At 45.5% G+C, this 24331-nt stretch overlaps 2 protein-coding genes across 2 annotated transcripts in view; both read right to left on the bottom strand.

The window, feature by feature from the left end:
- The window catches only part of tnrc18 (trinucleotide repeat containing 18), a 46416-nt gene extending 36339 nt beyond the window's left edge, over window positions 1–10077 (bottom strand). Inside the window, exons 1-2 of the mRNA XM_041956484.1 lie at window positions 9952–10077; window positions 7981–8327 (exon numbers count right to left, since the gene is read on the bottom strand). Of these exons, the coding sequence (XP_041812418.1) occupies window positions 7981–8188 (208 nt within the window). The 5' untranslated portion in view covers window positions 8189–8327; window positions 9952–10077. The remainder of the gene's footprint in view (window positions 1–7980; window positions 8328–9951) is intronic.
- Window positions 10078–17779: 7702 nt separating this feature from the next.
- On the bottom strand, window positions 17780–22125 carry actb2 (actin, beta 2). Its single transcript, XM_041957940.1, has 6 exons — window positions 21998–22125; window positions 20444–20573; window positions 19860–20099; window positions 18998–19436; window positions 18709–18890; window positions 17780–18596 (listed from the first exon to the last, which is right to left on the bottom strand). Exons 2-6 carry the CDS (start codon window positions 20564–20566, stop codon window positions 18453–18455), a joined length of 1128 nt encoding a protein of 375 aa, XP_041813874.1. The 5' UTR covers window positions 20567–20573; window positions 21998–22125; the 3' UTR covers window positions 17780–18452.
- Window positions 22126–24331: the final 2206 nt, after the last annotated feature.

The raw sequence follows: 24331 nt of genomic DNA, 5'->3' as shown, positions 1-24331 counted from the left end.
CACACACACACACACACACACACACACACACACACACACACACACACACACACACACACACACACGCAAACACTTTGGCTCCCACTTCACAAGACAGTTAGTTTGCCATATTGGGATAAGGAAGTTGCCAAGAAACACGCTCTCTGACTCCCCAACACGTTGTGAGCCTCCATTTTCAGATCCTCGTAAGAAGTGTTATCTCCATATCAGAGAGGAGGAGGCCTGCTGGAGATCAATTCTGATAGAGACGCCGCTGCAAATCTGACACACGCACAAACACACGCACACACACACACCCGCCCACACACACGGTGAAAATCAGTGAAATCAAACTCAAGAACAAGAGTCTTGATAACGCAAATCGATCTAAGATGGACCGAAACGCAACAGAATCCAACAACAACAATACTGGAGCACGTACAAAAATACGAGCGAAAAACCTCTGGTAGAAATGTCTGCCACAAACACACACAACACCACAGACCCAAAACACACACACACACTCTCTCTCTGTGAACCCATCTGTTACCCATCAGTGGTACTCAGAACAGGGTTAGCTTTGGGGGAGGGGGGGTCTCTATTGATCTCTGGGTTTTATTCGCTGCAAGAAAAACAAAAAACAAAAATTCAAACAGTAAAAGTCTGTGGCGCTCTCTCTCCCACAGCTAACTGGCACACTGACACTGGTAACCATTAATCCTCACACACACACACACGCGCACATGCGCATACGCGCACGCACACGCACACAAGATGTGCAGGATTTTCATACATGCCTGGCAACCCATATCTGTCGTGTGTGTGTGTGTGTGGGTTTAAAGTTTCAGTGAGGAAAGTCTTTGCTCCCTGACAAGTTTAAATCATGACATCTCAAACTACGCTGCGATGTATTAACATCCAAAGTGTCTCTAGGGGTGTAACGCTTCTCAAAATCGACCTTTCGATTTAAACATCTTTTTCTCACCAGGGTAACTTGATAGCTTAAGCCACTGTAAGACTATCGAGTTTTGATTTGTAAAGCTCAACAGATCATTGGTTTGATGCCCTGATAGCCGTCATTTACAATTCTTCTCGGAAAAAGGCTACATGGTACAGAGTGTCGAGTAACCAAGATTTTTTTTAAATTCAAGGTTACATGGTCCAATTTCAATAATTCACTTAAAATGTAAACACGATGACTTATTTCAACAAACTGTTAAACACAAACAATAAGTCACTAGCTGGCAGAGGGTAATTTACAACAACAGCTTGAGTTTCCGCACTGTGTGTGTGTGTGTGTAGCAGTGTGTGCATATGTGTAGCATAGCCTACAAACTGTACTTTGTTGTTGACATAACTTAAGGGGAAGGCAAAATGTTGCCACAATGCTGACTTCAGGGAAGCAGGAGGATTTTCCGGTTCTGTTTCTCCCTCATCTCTGACTCCAGCAGTGGACATGGCGTCGAGCTGAAAGATGCAGCTGCAGGCTAACGGTGAGCTACACTGCTACTGCTACACTTTGAAGTGTTATTTCTTTTTAATTCATTTTCCTTTGAACACATGTCAGATGCGCACAAGTCGGCAGGGAGTAAAATACCGGGGAGAACAGCTGATCCTGCTTTGGATTTCGATGATCGATATTGAAAACTAATTTTGATCAATTTTCAGTTCAGATTTGTAATAATGAGAGTGCAAGTCTCTAATTTATATTGTTTGTTGGTAAAGAGATTACACAATGGATGTGCAAAGGAAATACATTTGCAAAAAACTGCTTTCTGTGTTGATGTCTAAAACATATCTTGCTGTCAGAAGATACACTACATAGCCACCAATTCAGATATGGAAGGAATGCTCCAAGGAATCATCCACTGGACTGCACGAATAATGGAAAAAAGTCAACCAACCAGTTTTCTGTTACTGTTATTATCTAATGTTGAAAATCTCCTGGCAATAAAGATTTACATGGAAATGAAATATATATTGCCTTCACTCCCACAAATGAGCTGCACATAATTCTGTTATGAAAGAAGTTGTGCTTTTTTCTTGGAACAAAAATATTAAAATTGCCAGCAAAAACCAGTCAAAACCAAATTATCATCCTTTGCCACTGGGGAAATTGGGGGCATGGGATATACCATATAGGATTGCTGTGTGTTCTTAAGTTCATGCACATTTTAATGGTGTATTAAAGCTGGACTATGACGGGTGAATTTAGCATGAGATTTTAGTTTAGGAACAACTAGATGATAGTGAGATATAAAGAAGTTTTGGACAGAAACATGCTTGTACCAACGCAATGTTAAATGTGTTATATATGGTGTAACACTGAGTAAATAGCTAAAGAAGACCATCAAGAACATCAAGTCCACAATGCTCCAGAGAACAAATGATCTCCTGTGGGAACATTTTACCTGCCTCCTGGTTTAATTCACAGGAAAAGTTGGATAAAATTAACTGGAACACAAGTCAAAACTAAGAAAATCCCCTTAGGAACTGGAATATGGCAACACAGCAGCTAGACTCATCATCCATTCAAAACCTTATGAACTGAAATGATAACAGGTCTTTTCACAGTAGACAGCAGGAAAAGAACAGGTGTTACTAATAACATTAATGATGGCTCTGTTCTAGATAAGCCATGATGACGGAGATCCAGCATGCACAACACCAGGAGCCCAAAACTGAAGCAGCTAAATGGAATCCAGCCATCCCAATTCAAACCCAGCCAATACCAGAGCAGTCGACCACACAGCGGCCAGTTTACTGACCTCAACAAAACGCTGGAAAAGACACAAAAGATACGTTTTTTCTTTTGTTGCAACTCTTCAAACTTCATAAAAAAGTTGCTCTGGTGGTTGGATAGAAGCAAACCTCCTGTGTGTGTGTGTGTGTGTGTGTGTGTGTGTGTGTGTGTGTGTGTGTGTGTCGCGGAGCCATGCTGGTGCACTCAGAAATCTCCTGTGAAGATGGCAGGTGTTATTTTGACACACTCCTCCATACCAGCAAATGGAAAACACACTCACAACAGGCGACACACAACCATGCAGTGTCACACTCAGACTGAATGGCATGCACAGTTGCATAGTAACACAGATGCAATGAAACACATACACACACAGGCACATACATTCAAGAACAGTCAAGAGCTACACCCGCAAGGCAGGGTGGGTCAGACTTTTGGTTTAACATTTATCTAAACACAAAAGCATTGAGGTGTTGACTGACAGGAACTGATATGGCCTGATTAGTGATATCAGGACATTTCTCTGTAATAGATTAATCAATGTTGCTGATGATGTGCACAGTGAAAATGACAGAAAGGACACAGGAAGTGTGTCATTCATTCAACTTTAGATTTCGAAGGATGCTTTAAAAAAAACGAACGTCAGGTGTCAAACAGTCAAATGTGCTGGTCGTCTCAGCAGCTCAACTGGCTGAAGCACGTAGTTAAGAAACAGTCGTATTTCTCATGTCACTACATATTTTGCCTGGAGGAATATTATAAACCTTATGTAATGGGACATGTAGAGACTCAACATGCAGCCAAACAGACAGACATAACGCAGTGTGTGACCTTTGTGTGTTGTTTGAGTTAAAGGGAGGGTTCTGGCAGAGTGAGCGACTTACCGAATGCTTTGGGTATTTCGACATGCCACGGCACGCTCGTTTACACACACACACACACACACACACACACACACACACACCTATCACTCTTGTGTTTGACAGCTGTGTGCGTGTGTGTGTGCGCGTCTCTGTGTCGTTTGTCTGCCTCTGACAGGTTTATTGTAGCAGGGCAGCGGTGCCTTGTGCTTTCTCTTAAGGAGCCAGTTTTCTCTCCTGAAGGATTCAATTAATCTGAGAGGGGATGTGTCCAAGCCATATCACACAAACACACACGCAAGCGTGTGCACGCATGCACGCACACACACACACACACACACACACACACACACACACACACACACACACACACACACACACACACACACACACACACACACACACACGTATGTAAGGGTCTTGGTCTTGAATACATATGAACACACACTCGCCACATTAATTTTAACGTAAACAGACACACTAACCAAGTGGTGTGGATGACAAATTGGTATCGGCTGAGGCAACCCTGGCCTACTGCGTGAATTACACATATACGCTTGTGAGTGTGTGTGTGTCTGTGTGTGCGCGTGTCTGAGAGAGAGAGACCATCTGAAGGGCTACCACATTTATCCAACCGTGTTTGAATGTGTTGTGGTCAGGAGAAATCTCTTTCTTTCTCTCTGCAGAGAGTCCCGAGGGGAAACCCCGGCTTTAACTGCACTAAGCACAATCACATGCTCCCATTCTCATACACAAGACCTCAATCCTCTCGTCTACACCGTTTCTCCCTCCCTCTCTCTCACACACACATATATCTCAGCTCTTATGCCTCAAAAACAAAAACACAGCTTTCCACTTTAAGGATTGTGCCCATTTAGTTTTCCTTTTCCATTTGTCTAGGACTGTTTTCATCTCCATCTATTGACTTCCCTTCTCTGTGTGCGCTACAACACCTACATTTGCCTCTGCGTCTCACTCCCATTTTCTTCTACTCCCTGTTGGATGCAATGTGCGCTTGTGTGTGTGTGTGTGCACACGCGTGCATGAGACAGAGAAAAGACCAGAAAAGTTGCTGGTTCAGACGTGCTATCCCTCGAGTCTCACAGATGAGGGACGCCGCCCTGATAGTCATTTTCACCTCATTAGACAAGCATTTGTTCCAAACTGTATTCCTGTAAGGTCATTCCATACAGTTAAAGTAATCATCAACAACAATGGCCAATTGAAGTAGCACAACACAGACTCAACCTACACCCCATTTAAGCATGCTTCTACAATTCCTACTGATGTCTACACCCACTCGTGCACAGGAAGTCAGGTGCTTTATGTTTCCAACATAGTTTAGTTTGTTTAAAACAAGAGCTGAGTAATCAACTGGTCAAAATCCAAAGAAAAAGATGTGACACGCTGTATGGTGGTCGAGTGGTCTCTGGGAAATGTAGTGTAAAGGAGCACTTAGCACCAAAAAATGCCACTCAAATGGGAAAAAAATCTTTAACTGCTTCACCTGCACAGCCACATGCATAATCTTGATTACTGGTCCTCCTTCCTAATAAAATAATCTGCAGCCATTGTCTCCTCGGTGCAGTCACACTCCAGCAGGTCCTACCTCTGCTGCTCTCGGATGCAAGGAGGGAGGGAAGAGGACAGATGGCCTCGATCTGGTGACGGAGGCTCCGGCAGACCTCCAGTAGACAGAGGACCATTTACAGCCATTTTACATCTATAAACAGCGACTATAAGACCTTATCATGTTTAGACAGAACCTGTGTGGATGAACAGGAACAGGTTAGAAAGCAGGAAACAATGTCTTTACAGAGGCCCCTTTTTGCAGAGGAGTGTAGGCTACAAATAGCGCAAATGTCAACAAAACTACTTGCAGCTTTAAAGAAATGTTGATCTCTCTCTCCCCCTCTCCCTCTCTCCTCCAGTTGTGAACTTAGGGGAGACACTCTGCTCTACTAAGTCAGGTGGAAATCCTATTAAACCTGAACTAAAATAAGGGAGACTCTTGGGAAATAAGGATAGGTTGGCAGCTATAAACAGTCAACTCTGCTGTCAGGAGGTCAGCCAAAAACAACAGCGCAAAAGAAATGTCTGGAAACATGTGTAAACAAAAACAGTAGCAGGGCGACCTTGGCTCCTCTGATCGCACACAGGGTGTCTGCGTGCTGGATTCACGCTGTTTATTGCAATTAAACATAAGCATCATGAACATTTGCAATTACCGGGCAATTATCATGTAACAAGGGTTGTATGGCGTTATTCCAAGCATGGGAGTGAGATCTCAGTCAGGTTTGGTTAAAGTGATGTGTGGGGATTCGATATCGAGGAGTGCCGTAAAGCTAAATGATCTGCATCGCACAGTGGTGCGTTTTAGTGGGTGGAGGCTGAGAGTGTGCGTAGGGGAGATGAGAGTCAGAGAGTGAGAAGGTCAGTGTGTGGGCAGAATAAAATGTATCCCATTTTAAAGGAGCGTTTAAACTGCCAATCTGGGCTGGAACCGTGCTTGGGTCAATTCCACTTCAAAACACACACACATGCACGTGCATGCGCGCGCACACACACACACGTACACACGCGCGCGCGCGCGCGCACACACACACACACACACACACACACACACACACACACCTCTCTTGGCTACACATCAAGTTGTTCCACACAAGCAAATCCGCATGCACACACCCCCACCGCAAGCAGTTTTCAGCTCGTTTCAGAACCACAGGAGGGGACATCATCCCAGCTGAAATACACTATGGCTGCCACAAAAGGCACATTTCACCCAGAACTGATATTTGCACAGTTTATAGTAAATCCACGCGTGTGATCGTTCCACCTGAAAACATTTCCCTGTTATCCTAAAGCCGCAAAATCAGTTCAACTAGCTGCAATAAAACTGCGCCCTGGCACATCTCTTTGCCGAGATACACCCATCAATCATCCTAACGCTCCCTGCTGTGAGTTGATTTCATCTCTGACAGCTTTTCATGAGTGTGTGTGAGTGGAGTGTGTGGGCCCTGCCGGTGTGTCAAATTAACGCTTCATCAGAGCCCTGCCCTGGGAGCGCCGCCTCACTTTACCAGACCTCTAGTACCTTATTGCGCTCCAAATGACAAGTGCTGCATTGAACCCACGCTCCGCGATTGGAAAGGGGGGGAACACAGCTTAACTGGAATATTATTATCTCCGGGCTTTAGCTCTGAAGAGAAACCAGAGGAACTGTAATTGTATATCTCTGTCTGCAGCTACATGACTTTAGGGGGATGTAAGTAACTCGATGAGAGCGTGTGTCAGACTTTCCATTTTCCAAACGACACAGCAGACCCATATTTCCTACACATGCAAGTTTGAATCTAGATGACAGAGCTCTGACTCTCCCTCTGACTGACCACAAAACTATATGCAAACACGCCATGTTATCTTTTTTGCAAAATGTTATTTCAGGCTTGCATTACTAATAGCAAGGGCAGACATCGCTGTGCAGGCAGTGAAAGTGAAGGGAAAATCACCAGCTCAGTGGGGAACAACATATACTGTAAATGATCTACGGACTACAGTTAGGTAATACATGAACACACACACACCTACATAATGTAAACAAACACAAGGGGGTTCGCTTCGACTTCAACATCTTCTTTCTAATTGCCAAGCACATCTCAACCATCCAGTTTCCAACCATGGTGTGCTCATTTAAGTGCGCACACACTCTCTCCCTCACACAGATTCCTCAATGTGCTTGAAGCAGCAGCGGGGATGTCCAACAGAATTGGTACAAATGCAGAGAAAAAAAAGCAGCATCAGCCATTTGCCAAATGTTCCAGGAGAGTGGCTTTTACTCCAAATACTGGAGGACTGAACCACGGCCATTCTTCACTCTCACAAACACTCCAGCAAATTCCCCCAACAGGGGAAGAAGTGGTCTGTCATCCCTTTTAGGTCATAACTTTACCACCCCCACTCTCACAAATACACACACGCTGCATATGTTCTCATAGCAATGGCGGTGTGATGATCTACATGCAACCCAAGACCACTGCACCCTGACCTGCATACTGCTGCAGCAACACCCGCCGCCGCGTGTGTTGCAAACTGCCAAGTGATTTTCCGCTAATGCGTTGCCCGTCTCAGAGGCTGGGAATCCTTAACACGATGCCATACTTGCACATCTGAAACTTGCCACAGCTTTATAACAGCCACTCCTCCTTATGAAATCTACATCTGGGTTCATTCCCCACAGAACACCGTAGCGACGTCCAAGTGATGACCGCACATGCTGCCACAAACTGCGCGCAGTTTTGCGCAGCGCTATTTTAAGTTAATATTTGATCGTTTGAGGGCTGTGCCTTCGAAGTGGTCACACTGCAGCATTTAAACAGGCTAACATCATGCACTTACTGTGGTGTGGATGTAGGTTAATGGCCGATGGCAGGAATTTTCCGGAGTGGAGAGGTGGCGGATGACTCGCGCCCAAGTGACCGGGCGAGGGAGGGATCCTCCCGGCTGCCGCTGCTGCTCCGAGTCGATGCGACTCCATTGCGAGCCCCGCCAACAACGGAGGTGGTACGTGGACGGATCGGGGAGGTCCAAAATCTCTGCCATCCATTATCCACAGAGGAGAAAGTTGTGAAAAGGAACTGTCCGTTCGGAGAGGCCCCCTATTCCGAAAAAGCCAATTCTGGCTATAATAATAATGTCTTTAGTTTTCCAGGCGATTCGGGCTCCTTTTCAGCCATTCTGCTGACCTACAAAATACAACAAGAAAAAAAACATCGCTTGATATTCAGACTGAGCAAACTGTTGAGAACTGGTAGTTTTCGGATTTCTCCTCTTTCCAGCAAACGGCAATGACGCAGTTTGGAAAACCACTTCAGAAACTAAACGCTGAATATTAGCGGGTCGACAGAAAGATGACATGAGTTGCTCCTGGTGTATCCTAACTGCGGCTCTCAATGCAGCTTCAACTTAAATCTACAATATTATGATCTAATGTTTGAGACGAGCAGCGCTCCACCCCCACTGCACGGCGAGCAGGCAGCCGCTCCGGGGCTCCGCTTCCCGGGGAAACACGAGCAGGAGAGGGGCGGCCAGCGGCTCTGTCTCGGCCATTAAAACACCCTGCTATCCAGCGATGGAAACGCGCACCGTCAAATTTTAATAACCCGTTCCACCTTTTCCGACCACCCTGCTGCTCTCCCTAACCGTAAACCAGCAATGTAGGCTATGGGCCGCGTCGCCCTGTAAACCAATACACCATAAATACTAGAGGCGCATCAAATATAAATTTCAAACGGGTTAAAAATAAATAAGGCTGCAAAAGCCTGCATCATTCATCAGCGGGGTTAACGGTGTTTTGTTGCCCACAGATGCGAATTTAGTCCGGGCCACTTCGCAATTGGACATGGGTGCTGCCCAAGGAAAGAAATCAAACCCCAGCTCGTAAACACTTCAGTCCACTGTTCAAAACCCCATCTGATATCCACCTTATCGCCAGATTACCATTGTAGACCCACGTTTACGCTAGTATTCAAATATATTATTGTGTTTCACATCATAGACTGATGAGGATATTCAGTTTAATCGGCATCGATCCTAGCAATGCGCCTTGAATCTGTTAAAAGGTCAATTTTAATCGTTTTTGATGATAACATAAAATCTCCGCACACACATGCCTTTGTATGCGTGATGTTAAAAAACACAAAAATAGAAAAAAAGTTACTTTAAAGGAGAACAACAAGCAATTGCGACTTTATCTGCGGGGAAAAGGGAGATAATAATTTGGTGTCTTGTGGAGTCCGACCATTTTCTGTAATGAACAGCCTCAAAATAAACACTAGTTAAACGATGTGAGTTGTTTGAATTTAAGTTAAAGGAAGACGAAAGTCGAGTTAACCTTCAAAGGCTGCAAGCAAACACATTGCAGCGCTGACTCGTGATATCCAGGCGGGCGGGATGTGAAGAATGGCTCGTTTAGAAATCACAATAAACCCTTTTTCCTTCAGAAAAGTCAGAGACAAATGTTGCCGAAAGCCTCTGAAACAGCCCGGGAAGGTAAGTCAGGCTGTGTCCTTTTCGGCTGTGGATCCATGCGGCACGGCGGCGGAGCAGCACGGCATTTCAGCCACGTTTCAAACTTTTCACGGTTCCATTAACGACACCGAAAACTTTCTCGGCGGAAACGTCTCCAAAGTGGCCTTTTCACACCGACGACAGCCCCGAAAAATCCAAAATGTCGCACGCTATAACCTCCGCGCCCTTTTCGCTCACATTTACGACCCGAATTATGTTTTTAAAACGCCGAGAAGTCTGACACTCGAGCTGGAAAAAAGAAAAACCAAACAAGAAAAAAAAAACATGCCGAGCGCTTACTTGAATGTGGAAAAACTGCGGGGAAGGAGCTAAAAACACAAACGTTTCTCAAAATCCGTCCAGGTTGCTGGGAGAACTGGAGTAGTCCATTACAGGCTCGTCCGAAGGTAAACTGGGGGATAACTGAGGGGGGAGAGGCAGCCCCTGATGCGTCCGTAAACTCCTCAGCAATGAAACACAGCATTGTTTTTGCAAGCCCCGCCCATCTCCCCTCGCTACCACCCAACCCCAGCCCAGCCCTTTACGTTTTACGCAGCTACTAGCTGATTGGCTACACGTAGTGTCAATCAAAGTGCCCAGCGTTTAAAAAAAAAAAAAACGCACTGGCCGCTCGCCAGCACTATAAAACCAATTATGGAGCAAGGAGGTTGAGCCGTTTCAAGGTCCCCTCTCCCTTCAAGACTGAGTGATCAAAACAAGCAGTGGGTTTCTGTTTTTTTTGCTTTTTGTGGAGATGGAGGTGGGGGCCAGTTTCAAGGCGACCACCCCCCCTCTCCCTCCATTTCCACGCTAGTCGGAATGGGCGCTGAAATATTTGGGAAGCGGAAAGTAGGGGGGCGTTGTCTCCCTTAAAATGTTGCTCTCGGTTTTTAATATAGTGCGAGCTTCGGTTTACTTTTTCTCACTGACGGAAACAGCGGATAATTACCTTCGTCAGTGAAGTACTTTTCCATTACAGCCAAAGACCTTCTCCAAAGGAAAAGAGATGCACCTGAATGCGAACTCGAGCCTCGAAATCAAAGCTTGATATCGCAATCTTGAAATTAATTATAATGAAATATTTAAATCTAATTGAATAATTCAACCGCAGTTTGGGCGCTGCTTCGCCCACAAGATAAATCATAATGTCATATAGGTATATGGTTACAGGAAAAAGATAAGTGAGTGACAAATGAGCAACAACAACAAAAAATAGAGTAAGTACAAAGTTTAGGTTGAACAACAAGCTGTCCTTGCACACCCAAGTCACCCGTGAAAGAACCCAGAAAAAAAACAGGATTCATGTGTTGGATTTATGACGTTGATTTGCACTTCATGTGCATCTATTGTGTGTACAAACAGGGAATATAGTGGAGAGTTAGGGATAAACACAGGCTTTGTACTTTATGCCACATCTATATTATTACATCAAATGCAATTTTACGTATATATTTATATTAAACAGGCTCTGCACTTGTGGGCCATCATTCAGCACTGTGGTCTCTCTGCAGGCAGGTTTCACTGTTGAAAGGCATCCTGGACTTTTCTGAACTTATCACCCAAAAAACACAGCAAGACCTAACACGGACTGTCGCCGCAACCACATTTCTCAGCGAGGAATAATTGCTCGGCTTGCGGTATGCAAAACACAAAACAGACTGTAGGTGAAGCAACGCTGGATGTCCCCTTGTGAATAATCCGCGTCGAGTCGTAGCAGGGACACACAGATTTGCATTAGAAGAGGAGAAAAAGTGGCGTACTCATTTAGGGGAATTATGCTAAAATTCAAAGGGGGGGTCGACCTCAGGCCTCAACTAGGCTCTCAAGACCCTCTCACATGGCCTCGTGCACAGCACTGTCTGACTCTCGCGGGTTTTTATTATCCGTAAATATCCTTCGAGGTGAACCGCTCCGCGTTACATAGTTGCAAAAAATGTTGATTAAAAAAAAAAAAGAGGCAGAGACGGTTTCAAGCTGCCCATGTCACCCGTCTCCACTTCTCTAGCCCCGCCTCTTCGCAGTGTGTCGGTTTCAAGGCACCCCTCCGCTAGGCGAAAGTAAAGCGCCGCGGCAGAGGCAGAAACCGCTGACAGAGGGGAGAGAGTACAACGGAGGTCCGGCCGAGCGACAGCCGCGGACACATGCTAACAGCGGCAGCGGAGGAATGGCTCCGCCGCTTGGTTGTGCGGTGGTCCGGTTAGGTCGCGACACCGTCAGTTGTCACGCCTCGGTGGTTATTTGCCCACCAAACCATACCACCGGGCGGAGGAAAAGGAAGAGGCCGCTCCGCGACAGCACTCGCCCCGCTGACCCATCTGCTCGCAGCGCCCGTCACCGCTGACGGGACCCGGGGAGGGAACTACCAGGCGAAGATCATAGCGATGCCTCGTCCCGGGCCGTCCGGGGGGACCAAGCCGGCCTTTGTTCTGCAAATCGCTCCGACTGGGAATGCAGACAATGCCTTTAGATTAGGGCCCCATTGTTGCCGTCTTTTTCACCCTGCGAGCAGGAGGCAGGTTTCATCCTCTCCTTGTTGTTTGTCTTGTCAAATGTCGCGGCGTCCGAGGGGGTTATCGCCACTGTGAGGTGGGTTTGGATGCTGTGTAGTGATATCATATCATTTTATGAAAGAGCTAAGATTCATTCAGACAATAAGGGGCGCAGTGTGTTTCCTCTCCATACATGTTTACGCACGGGGTTGATTCAACAGTATATTCAATCTAAAGCACCTTCATTCACCACAAGATAACATATTTTTTCCTGAGTTATTGTAGCCTGACACGTTTCTGTTCGGCTACAATAACCTAATAAAGAAAACAAAAAATGTATTTCCATCTACATAACTGTAACCAGCCAGTTCATAGAATTATGTTATGCTCTCAGCTTCACTGGATGGCGATAACATAGACATGTAATCTGTGTTTATTTCTAGGTTAGGCTTATCCCAGTGATGCCTTGCTGCAGGAGCAGATGGGACCATTTGGTAGATTATGTTTTTTATAGCCTATGCACCAACTGGGTTCTTTGAGGATGGTCCAACTTAAAGCTCCGAGCTTGTCCGCAGTGGAAAAGTACTGAAAGCCATTATTTATAGCCCAGAGCGCTGCTGAGTCAATATACTGCCACAGCCAATTTCTCATTCCACTAACACTGTTTTTATCCAGCGGAACAAAGATTACCCAACGAGAACATCTGTCATCTCCGGATCTTGTTTTAGTTGTGTTTTTCTTTCTCCTCCTTGTTGTTTGTCTCTTTTGCCGGAGCACCGTATGTCACATCCACCTCTCGCCGTGTGCTTGGCTGTCCAAATATCACCGTTAGGCTTTGGGTTAATTCTGTCTGATCAGCTGAAGGATCAGGTAAATGATTTGATCTGGCGGCCAGACTATCTGATTTTCCCCGGGCGTTTGGCTGCATTAACCCAGAGGGGACGGAGCACTGGGACGGCATTGATTAAGTCAGCTGGGGCTTCAATCCCCTCTGGAGAAGAAATACATAAATAAATAAATACTCCTCCTGCATAAGCATCCACCCTTCAGCAACAGCACTTCAGCCAGCACGTCCTACTTGGGAGCTGAGGGTTAGTAAAAGCTGCATGTGTGGCCACGTTTCCAATTAAACAGGCTTTCTACAATATTTCTTAAATGGACAAATGAGACAGGGGGATAAATAACAGTCCAGATATTTCATGCGACCCCTCCCAGTCCCAATGCACTCAGCGCCCGCACCCCCAAAGGGCTAAATCATTCATCATACCTTGTCCCATGCTCTGCACAGCTACTGGAGTGTTATTGCTGCTTCTGCACTGCAGCAACACAGACCCGCGGCACGATGGCGACGGAGGCTGATTGCAGTGTCATGTTTCCTGATGGAATGAAACAAACATGCACGCAGAGACAAACACGCGCACATGTGCAATAAACACTCCAGTGACTGACATCACCACACACAGCCCCCCCACCCCCCGCTTGAAGCACACACAGCTCCCGTGGGGTACCTGCCAATCATCAGACAGTGCCTTGCGGTGTTTTATGGTGGGCTGTGCACTCCAGGGTGGGGGAGGACAAACAGTCGGTCACGTGCACACCACCTTGACGGTCATGCAACTAAATGCATTCTGTAGCTCTCAGATGACGTGAATGTACAAAGAAAATCTAGGAGATGTGTTGGTTCACACAAATATTCCCGGTGATGGCGTTCATCTGCCATGACTTCGATCAAATCAGTCGTCCTTGACGTGTGCATAAATAGTGACATCCATGCATATTAAAGTATGGTCGTGTATGTACGTCCCATACCTTCATGTACAGCAGTTTATTCATTCAGCAGGACAGAGGAAGCACAAGAGACCCGTAGTCTCGCCGTTTTCATGTAAACTGATGTGTGCAAATCATTAAAGCACAGCCAGAGAAGCTGCAGTTTGAATCTTATTCCCATCAAATCAAAACAAACATGTTTATTTCTGGAAAACTGCACCAAGACAAAGACGCGCATGGAAGTCAAAGCGAAATGATTCCCATCTGCCGCTGCTTCAAACCGCGGTGGGGGATGGATGGGGGTGGGTGGAGGTTTGTCTGTGCATGCAGGGTGCTCGAGCAAACCTGCAGTGCACATAGTGCGTATTTTTGGTGCCTGTTCCTCGTCGTGCGGTGAGAGCTCTGAGAAACCGTGGGGGTTTTTTTGTCGAGAAAAGCCACCCGGCCTCGTCGCAGCCGCGAGGAAACGTTGATGCAACAGACGCGTCTCCTGCTGCGTAAATGTACACTGGTGGAGTGTCAGAGCCGCTGAAACCTCAGGGAAAAGACAGACAATGCCTGCGGGGGCCTCCGCACCTCTCTACACCCCTCTTTCTCTCTATCTCTCCTTACTTTTTCTTTCTTTGTGTGTCTGCTGCTGCACGCAAACAATCCTTTATTTCGCTTCTGGACTGCTGAAATGTACAGCGTCCATTTTTGGGTGCAGGACAGGTTTGATTTGACTGAGATCACACCGAGGCATCCAAGAAAAAGAGGCTACTGTATTTGAATATGATCAATTATTCTCCGCTGGCCTCCTTCTGTCAGCAGCGGTAGCCTTCTGCTTGCCTTTCACCCAGTTTACAGGGCCAACGGACTCGTGTGGCGCAGCGGCCCCATCTGTTGGAGAAAGAGGTGAACTGCACGCGGGGTGGATCAGCGGCCTGGCCAATGGAGCCGCAGGAAAGCTGCACAGCTGTAGTGAATGAAGGGACACAGTAAGCCTCATTTTCAGACAAATTGCTCCCCCTCTGCGTCGTCTCTGGAGTGCCTCGTTCACAAGCACCTGCGGCGCTCACACCTGCACAGGCAACACACAACCCCATCGAGCACAGAAAAATGGCTGCACTCACACGTGCACAGTACACCGTACTACACACACACACGCACAGCATGCCAAGCCCTGCTTCCTTGCCAGTGAGTGTTTTGCTGGCGTGGCAATAAAAGGATATCAGAGAGCAGCAGGCTCAGCAGAATCACAGGCGGGAGGGCTGCAGTAAGATGGAATAAATTTCCAATAGCAAATACACTTGATCTTGAGTGTGTATGTGCAAGCAGCAGGCAGCCTGACTTAATGCATGCATTGCCCTATATGAATTCACATCGATGCAAGCTTCCATATTCGTGTGCGCGGGCCTCCACGTTCCCTCAAACAGCCCTCCAGGCTCACCATATATCATCAGAGGCCTCCGCACAGCCCAGAATACTGCACGAAAGTGGGACAGCCTGACTAATGGGTGCAGCATGTCTTTGGCTGGTGCTGCATATGTGGTGTCACACACAGAAAAAGGATAGGATGCATAGAACATGAGGGTGGGGCAGCACCATCCACAATCCATCTTATCCTCCTTCATCTGTGTAACATGCAAATGTGGAGATGTGTTTTTAGATGTGGACAGGAAGTGTGGCCTTATCAGCAGAGGAGCTTTTCCCTGACACTCTAGGAAAGCTGGTGTAAGGCATGTAGCAGCTGAGTTACTTTAACGGCACACTCCATCTTTCACCCACAGTCTTTTTACTACCGTATCTCACCGACGGTCCTGTCTCACACCCCCGTTGCACCAGGTCATTACATCAAAATCAAATGACAGTTAACTTTATTATCGAAGAGAGGAATTCACACATGACACACCACCCAGAGTAAAACGTGTGGGTTTAGATCCAGCTCTGTGCATGAGCTTTAATATGAGCTGAAGTGTTGAGATGCACAGGAAATGATGGTAGTAGGAACACACAGCACAGTCACGCTGCGCTTCTGGATACAACTAAAAATGGACCGTCACTGCCACTTGCTGTCTAAACTGTGCAACTGCTGCAAATTCACAGTCCAGTTATGATTACTGTTTTTAGGGGCGATCTGACTGCAAGTCAGAACAAATTCATGAATATCTGGTCATGTTCTCTAATAGCTGTGCATTGTTTTTGGGAGAGCATAATGGAAAGTGGAAATGTGTTGTCAGGGAGCAAAAACTATTTTTTAATTTGCAAAAGCAGACACGTTTCCCTCATAGGAGTGTTGAACATCAACTTCTCCAGTCATTCATCTTCATCGTTGTTGCATTTCTAGCTCGTAAACAGTGTGATCTCATGATCCCTCGAGGAGAGCATGATCATCAATGATGTCATGGCGAGGCGCCTGAGGGTAGGGGGGGAAACAAGGCTTGCTTATTGTGTGACAATAAGTGACTGATCTGAGCTCTTTCCACATCACACGTGTCCACCCGGCCTCATTGTGATCAGTCCTTTAAGCCTGCCTCAACTTTTTATTTTACAGCTGGTCAGCTGAGCCAGGTAGCGCTGCAGCAAACAGGGGCAGCATAAACCCTGACGAGGAGTACAGGCATGCAGACAAAGAGAGCAGATAAGAATTAGTGATGGCAGAAAGAGAAATCTTTTATTTCTGCTGCCTGCACAGGAAATGTATTGATTCCTTTTACAGAATATATTTGAGATATATTATGAGATAAAATCTTTCTCAGTCTACTGGGTGAAAGCGAGAGTGTGTATTGACGACAAGGCTTGTCCTAATGGGATTGGTCCAGGTGCTGTGAAGCACCCTGCTTTATCAGAGACATGTCATCATCAAATACTAATCATGGTCTAGGACTAGGCTGCTGAGGAGAAACTGATCCTGGTCAGCTCCAGTATCATAAAACGCTGTATTCTAGATCAGATTTCCAATTCAAACATAACACCATGTATGTAGCTTTTTCTCTCATGTAATACAGGATTAATATTGCTGCTACTTGAATGTGCAGCTGCCTTTGCATCAGAGTTAACTGTAACACACAGACAGGAGAATTGCTGCTGTTTTCAAATACAGTCTCTGGGTTGTCCCAGATTTACAAGCATGCCTTCAAGGAACGACTTGTCCTTTAAACTGAACTCCCACTGGCGGTTTCCATTTGAGCTTAAACTAGATGTTATGTCATCCTGTTTCAGACAGTAAAACTCTAGCAGTCCTTCACTGCTGGGACTGTAAAAGGACTTTAGAAGCCCTGAGCAGGTGAGACAAGTGCTGCAGGTGTGAACACAATCAGCTGTGAATCTACTGCATTTGTGAACTCAATTTACTTTCTGCCTGAAATGGTTTCTACATATGCAGTGTACACAGATTAGATAGAAACCAGTTTATGGCTCTTCATATAGTTGTTCTGGCAAATGGCTGTCACACACACACTGTTTAGCACTCAGCAGCCACTGATGGCCTTAAAGACAATAGATTTCTTGGTGCTCAGATTCAAGTGTATCATGTACCATTAGTTGTTTTTATCCTAAGTTACTGAAGCATTTTTTCCTATTGTTCATTATAATTGAAACTAGATTTAGAGGCCTACAAGTAAAGACTTAACTTGTTTATGCAGTGATCATTATAACAGGTCTGGTAATTGAGATGCATTAAATGCTAGTTTGTTTTGTACTTCACTAGTCAAGTTAGAAGCTGCTAGATTTACTTCTTTAGTCCAAAACACTTAAAGCATGCCATCTGTAAAAAACCCATTTTTCAACATGAACCATGTTGAGTCAGAAGAGTTTGGCACCAAGTTTGAAGATTCTCACTCAACTTACATCCAAAATACATAAACATCTTAAAGGAGGACAAGAGTCAGACATCATGTCGGAACACATGTGCACTTTATTGGGATTGTTTAGTCAGTGTACAGGTTGGCCCCACCGGTCTGGCACCCCATGTTACCCCATCACTTCGAGACCCCTTGCCCCACCACCCCGGGGATGAAACCTCCAACAGGGGGAAGAAGAGGTCACGACTGGGCTTTGCATAACAAAAACAAAAAAAATTAACAGGACCAAGATATTTTTTAAGGCTGAAAGTACAAAAAACCCAGACATAATTTACATACAAGCGATACTACAACCATGTTTAAGTATGCGCCAACCACTGGGCAGCCTTCACAGAGGCGAATACGTGTCTGAACAATGCAGTTAACATTTGGAATCATGTGTCTGAACAATGCAGTTAACAAACATTTGGAATGACTCAAAGAAAACAAAATGTACATTTTTAAGTCCCCAGATGCAACTGCAGAACCCTGGGGTGCTTTTTTTTTTTTTTTTTTAAACCTAGCCAAAAACATCACTGTCTCCATCGTTCCAGTTTTTTAAAATCCTGAGTCAAGCGCCAAAAATAACTGAAGCCATGCCAATGAGTTGGTCATCTAGGCTCTGCGCCTGAGTGTGTATGAGAAATGTGTGGTGTGTGGTTGTTTTGCACAGAGCTGAAGTTGTTGGGCGTTTGGTTGGGGAGGGGGAGGAGGAACAGTCTGTTTAGAAGCATTTGCGGTGGACGATGGAGGGGCCGGACTCATCGTACTCCTGCTTGCTGATCCACATCTGCTGGAAGGTGGACAGAGAGGCCAGGATGGAGCCTCCGATCCAGACAGAGTATTTACGCTCAGGTGGGGCAATGATCTGCGGGGAGACAAGACAAACCATTAGGATACCAAAACATTTTGTTCAAATAACCCATTTAATTTAGTATGCCAAAATGGCACTCTGGAGGCTCAATAGCAAGTCAGCTCACCTTGATCTTCATGGTGGATGGAGCCAGGGCTGTGATCTCCTTCTGCATCCTGTCGGCAATGCCGGGGTACATGGTGGTACCTCCAGACAGCACGGTGTTGGCGTACAGGTCCTTACGGATGTCGACGTCGCATTTCATGATGCTGTTGTAGGTGGTCTCATGGATTCCGCAGGACTCCATACCTGAGAGCAGATACAAAACACTTGTTAGTGAGCTGAAGTGCAGAGTAACCCTAAGTGTTTAACATTTTAGCATGTATTGCACGGTAGGCTTAAGTTAAGAAACATACCGAGGAAGGAAGGCTGGAAGAGGGCCTCTGGGCAACGGAACCTCTCATTGCCGATGGTGATGACCTGTCCGTCAGGCAGCTCATAGCTCTTCTCCAGGGAGGAGGAGGAGGCAGCAGTGCCCATCTCCTGCTCGAAGTCCAGGGCGACATAGCACAGCTTCTCCTTGATGTCACGCACAATTTCCCTCTCGGCTGTGGTGGTGAAGGAGTAGCCACGCTCTGTCAGGATCTTCATGAGGTAGTCTGTGAGGTCGCGGCCGGCCAAGTCCAGACGCAGGATGGCGTGGGGCAGGGCGTAGCCCTCATAGATGGGCACTGTGTGGGTCACACCATCACCGGAGTCCATGACGATACCAGTGGTACGACCAGAGGCATACAGGGACAGCACAGCCTGGATGGCAACGTACATGGCGGGGGTGTTGAAGGTCTCGAACATGATCTGCAAGAGGAGAACATTAGTATTAGAATTCAGTCAAATCAAGAAGTCTTTAACTTGTGGCCACTGCACTCACTACATGCATTAGAGTGAGGCTAAGACTCAAGTTAGTAGAAAAAAGGTGCAGAAAGTCAACATCCCTTCACACTTGTGCATATCACATGTCTATTAGGTGCTGATCTACTGACTCAGCTAAACAGACACAAGTGCAGATAAAGTCACACAGTCAAGAGACCTGTTGATGATAGATCATCTTATAGGAGATAAGTCCTGGAGGAGAGGGGAGGAATGAGCAAGTGAGAATGGAATGGAGGAGGAGACTAAGGAGGAAATTAAGTACTAGCCTAGACCAGTCAATACTTTAATATGCCATCTGGCTAAACTGGATATGTTAAACTCTGCATGTGCACAAGTAGGGGTGTATACCTGGGTCATCTTCTCCCTGTTGGCTTTGGGGTTCAGGGGGGCCTCTGTGAGCAGGACAGGGTGCTCCTCAGGGGCAACTCTCAGCTCGTTGTAGAAGGTGTGATGCCAGATCTTCTCCATGTCATCCCAGTTTGTCACAATACCGTGCTCAATGGGGTACTTCAGGGTCAGGATACCTCTCTTGCTCTGGGCTTCATCACCAACGTAGCTGTCCTTCTGGCCCATACCCACCATCACACCCTGAACAAGAGATCAGAAAGCCTATTAAACATAGTTTGACAGTAATAGATCCAAATCTAATCTAACTACATGTTCTTGGTCCAGATAATATAATGGAGTAAAAACACTTGAGACCTTGCACTGTAGTGTTATAGAATATAAAATTTTGTAGTTTAACTCATTTGACTGCATAGCATATGAACAAACTTAAGCCATTTTAACTGGCTTTAAAAAAATGACAATTCATGTTAATTACAACTAAATGCTTAATATTCTATTAAATTAAATAAGTCACAATAAATCTTGGTAGAAAAAATGGTTATTCAAATCGGGATTGAATGGCTCTATTCTGCCAGATCACCCACCTGATGCCTGGGGCGACCAACGATGGAGGGGAAGACAGCACGAGGGGCGTCGTCTCCGGCAAATCCGGCTTTGCACATACCGGATCCGTTGTCAACAACCAGTGCGGCGATTTCATCTTCCATGGCTGAGCTGTTAAGGAAAAAAAAAAAGTAAGTCTCACATCCACCTCCGAACAAACACCGCCTCACTTTGAACTCTCACTTCCTATTAACCAACTAGCGGCAGTTCACGAGATTAGCCGCTGGGTGGAGCCCTTGCCCTACATTCCGACCGAGCCAGACAAAAGGAAGTGGCGCTGCATTCTGTTATTACCATATAAGGACATGGTTCGGTTTTGAGCAGCTTTGCGGCTACCGGCGCCATGGCGCGCGGCCAGAGCGGCAGAGCACATCAAGAAAAAGGAACATTCGACATTATCATACTCGGCGCCGCGCGACCACTCCCTACAGTTAACTTCCTTTGCTGCCCCTCCCATTGTTGCTTCATCATATTAGTTTTAATACCGACCAGGAAGCTTCGCCTCAATATCACTGCGTCATAATCTACCTCAACCGCCTCATTCTTTACCGTCAATCCGACACACACGTCTACACATATTACAAAGAATTAACATTTTCCAAAAACCCTGTCACCAAACATTGAACACTGACTTTAAGAAAAGAAATCAAGTTGCATAATGAACTCATTGAGTCATGAATGGGTCACAAGTCCTTGACTGATGCTCCATTTCCTGAAGGCCACGCCTTTTCTAAGAGTGGACGATTTGTCATTTGCAATTTCCCCTTTTCTCATGTCCGAGCTGACAAGACACGAATTCATGGCAAGACAGATCTCTTAAGGTAAGTAATTAATGTTTTTTGCAGGCCGCATATTATTGGCCCTTTCCTGTTTAGATGAACCATTTAAATATAAATTATTCAAATGAAGATGTTAAATTGAATGACTGCAAAAAGTGTGCACAAGTGTCCATGAAAAAATATATATTAAAATTGCTAGTGTTGCAAGTCTGAAGGGCGGTGTTAGCATGATGTGGCTAGGCTAATATGCTAAAGTAGGTCACACCCCGCCGCATCGGGCGCACAAAGGGAGCAGCCGGAATCCAGACGACCTCAACTCAAGAGCCTCTTTCAAACCAACCTGCTGAGGGAGATATAAGGCGACCCCGGAATTAAGCAAATGTTGCACAACTACACAATGACAAAGTCAGTTTAAGATGGACAGTTAACGATACAGGGTATCATTAACCATAAGCCGGCTACATCCAAAAGCACCTGTGAGTCGCAAGTATGAAAGGTCTCTGTCCACTGTTACTACTGTATACATTAAAAACGCAAAATACAGATGCTTGTTTCTATCATAACACTTTAAAATCATTAAGTTACATTAGCAGTACAATAACGTATGCCAGGACAAAGAACCTCGTGGTTCCTTGCCATCTTTTGCTTTCAAAATGACAAATTTTACACAAGTGCATTGAAAAGACAAATCACCACATTGTTTACTCAAATATTATTCTAAAATTAGAAATCTATGAAAGTTTTCTGGCTCCTTACCTTTGGGTGGGGGGGCTTTTCGCTTTAAGGGAACCGGTTTCAGGCAAATGATATCCCGCACAAGCTGCGTGTGACGGCGCTCAGAGTGAATCCGCTAGCTATGGGCGCATGCTTTTTATACGTCGTCAGTTGCCCGGCTCTAGCCATAAAAGGTAATCTTTCGGAATTGCGGCTTCTGATTGGTCCAGCGTCATGCACTGGGGCACGTCGCGTGCACACTGTGGTGCACTGGGCGCTCGCGATTTGAGGGAGAGAGAGAGAGGGAGGCGATAATAGCAAAGGATTGGAGAAAATAAAAGGGAAGGGATTGATGTTGTGAGGCCTAGTAAGATTAATCTCTTGATATACTGTTTTATATTCCGGTTAAATGATGTATAAACTTTCATAAAATATCTTCCCTGCACTTGCTAAAGAAGTTGAGCACATATTTCTATGATAATTGAAAGATCTTTGCACCCAGGACTCCTCCCTGTGAAGGCTGCAAAGGCCCAAGTCTGTTATCCAAAGACTGTCCTCGCTCCCAGTTACTCTCTTAGGATTAACCTGACACTGTTTGGTATTTCAGACATTACAGTGGGTGGAGGTGATGCTGATGTTGCTGTCCACTTTGAAAACCGACTGTGAGCTCAGCTAGACTCGCAGCCACTGCATCACCTGGTCAAACACATGACATACATAACACACACGAGCTACCCTGCCACAGGCCGGGGAATGACCACTTATGTAGGCCACCCATTCCCCACAATGCTTGCTGATGTTCATTTATTGATCAAGTATTTGTGCTTTGTGGCTATATGATTTTGGCTCCTCCTGAATATCCTGTCACTGCCTGCTTGCTCTCTCTGCCTGAGGTACAACGGTTTGACAAAGGTGTGTCGTTTTCAGGACAGCATGGGATTTGTTAGCATTCTCAGATTTAATGCTGCTTGCAGTGCACTCAATGTAGAGGTGTTGAAACTGGAGCTAAATAACACCCCTTAGACAATATTCCTTGTGAAAATTACCAAAAAAAACCACCAAAATTCACACTGAGTGAAAGCACCCTGGGGGTTTTCAGTTGCTGTTTCAGCCACTTTTCAATTATGTAGGAAACACCAGTATGTCATTTTCACCCACTATGAAGCAGGAAGTGCCAAGACCCTCTATCAGCAGTCCAGCTTTATCAATCAAACCTCTTTGGTTTGCCTTTTTTTACCTGCTCGTATTCACCTTTATTAAATAAAACACAGACACATACTGCTCCTAGTTCCACTTCCTGATCCACTGCATTGCCGTAAGGGTGGACATTTTAGAAGCTTTCACCCTCTGCCTTATTCACATCCTGACTAATGAGGCCCACGTGACACTATCTCAGACTTAAATTTTAGGCTGGCATGGGCCCACAGGTTTATACATTTTCCTCCTCTGATTCACAGCCATATAAATGCTCCATACACTACCAGGATATAGTCTTATCATGAAATGCCCCACGCCTAAGCACTTTCCTCTTTTCTCTTTTGTGAATTTCTTTTTTCTTTCCCCCCTCCTCCCTCTCCTCTGTCATGCATCCTTCTGTGATCCATCTTCGCCTTAATGTATAACATCTGGCACACACTTTCATTCATTTTGTGCTCCTAAACCCTGAGTGTATACGTTGGTTGAATGCTAGGTGGCCTCAGTGCCATTTAAAGCTGTAGCTGTGGCAACTGAGACAATTTCTTCTCTTCCTCCTTTGCCACTTCCCCTTCCTCTCTCTCTTGCATCAAGTCTTATATATCTGTTTCTTCTCTCTCTTTCTTCCATCCCTTGTTGTCATTCATGCTGCTAAGTCAATTGACATTACTGTGATCACATGTGTCATATGTTTCATCACATGGTCCCTATGACCCCTTTTTTATTAGCTGCAACTTAGTGACCATGCAGTGTGAAACAGCAACAGCTTTAGAAAGATGAAGGTTACTTGTGTAGGTTTCCTCTAACTCTGCAGAGTCTGAGGGGTTCATCAGCACATTACAGTTTGTAAAGGCCATTTTTACAAACACAGTTTAAGTCTAGCCCCGCTCCCAGACTTAAATAACTTAAATAACTATTTGATGGTGACATTTAATAAAAGGGAAAAAATCAGAGCTAGACAGATTCAGAGAGTTTGACACTTGTGAAAGACTCTGTGTGGTCTCATATAGACAAGGTTAGAGGGTTTTACAGATGGACGGAAAAGTGTTTAAGGGGATCAAAGGTCTACTGGGCCCACCTATTGATTTACAGACTTTAAACCTCATCATTAAAGGTCAGCTCTTAGACCTCGTTTGGCCCTGTCTTATCGTCTTATGTCACCTTGAAACTCACCTGGTCGTT

This window comes from Chelmon rostratus, chromosome 17 (genome assembly GCF_017976325.1).
Source record: "Chelmon rostratus isolate fCheRos1 chromosome 17, fCheRos1.pri, whole genome shotgun sequence".
Classification (NCBI taxonomy): domain Eukaryota; kingdom Metazoa; phylum Chordata; class Actinopteri; order Chaetodontiformes; family Chaetodontidae; genus Chelmon; species Chelmon rostratus.
The sequence above is the reverse complement of the archived record's forward strand: the minus strand, read 5'-3'. Positions and strand labels throughout refer to the sequence as shown.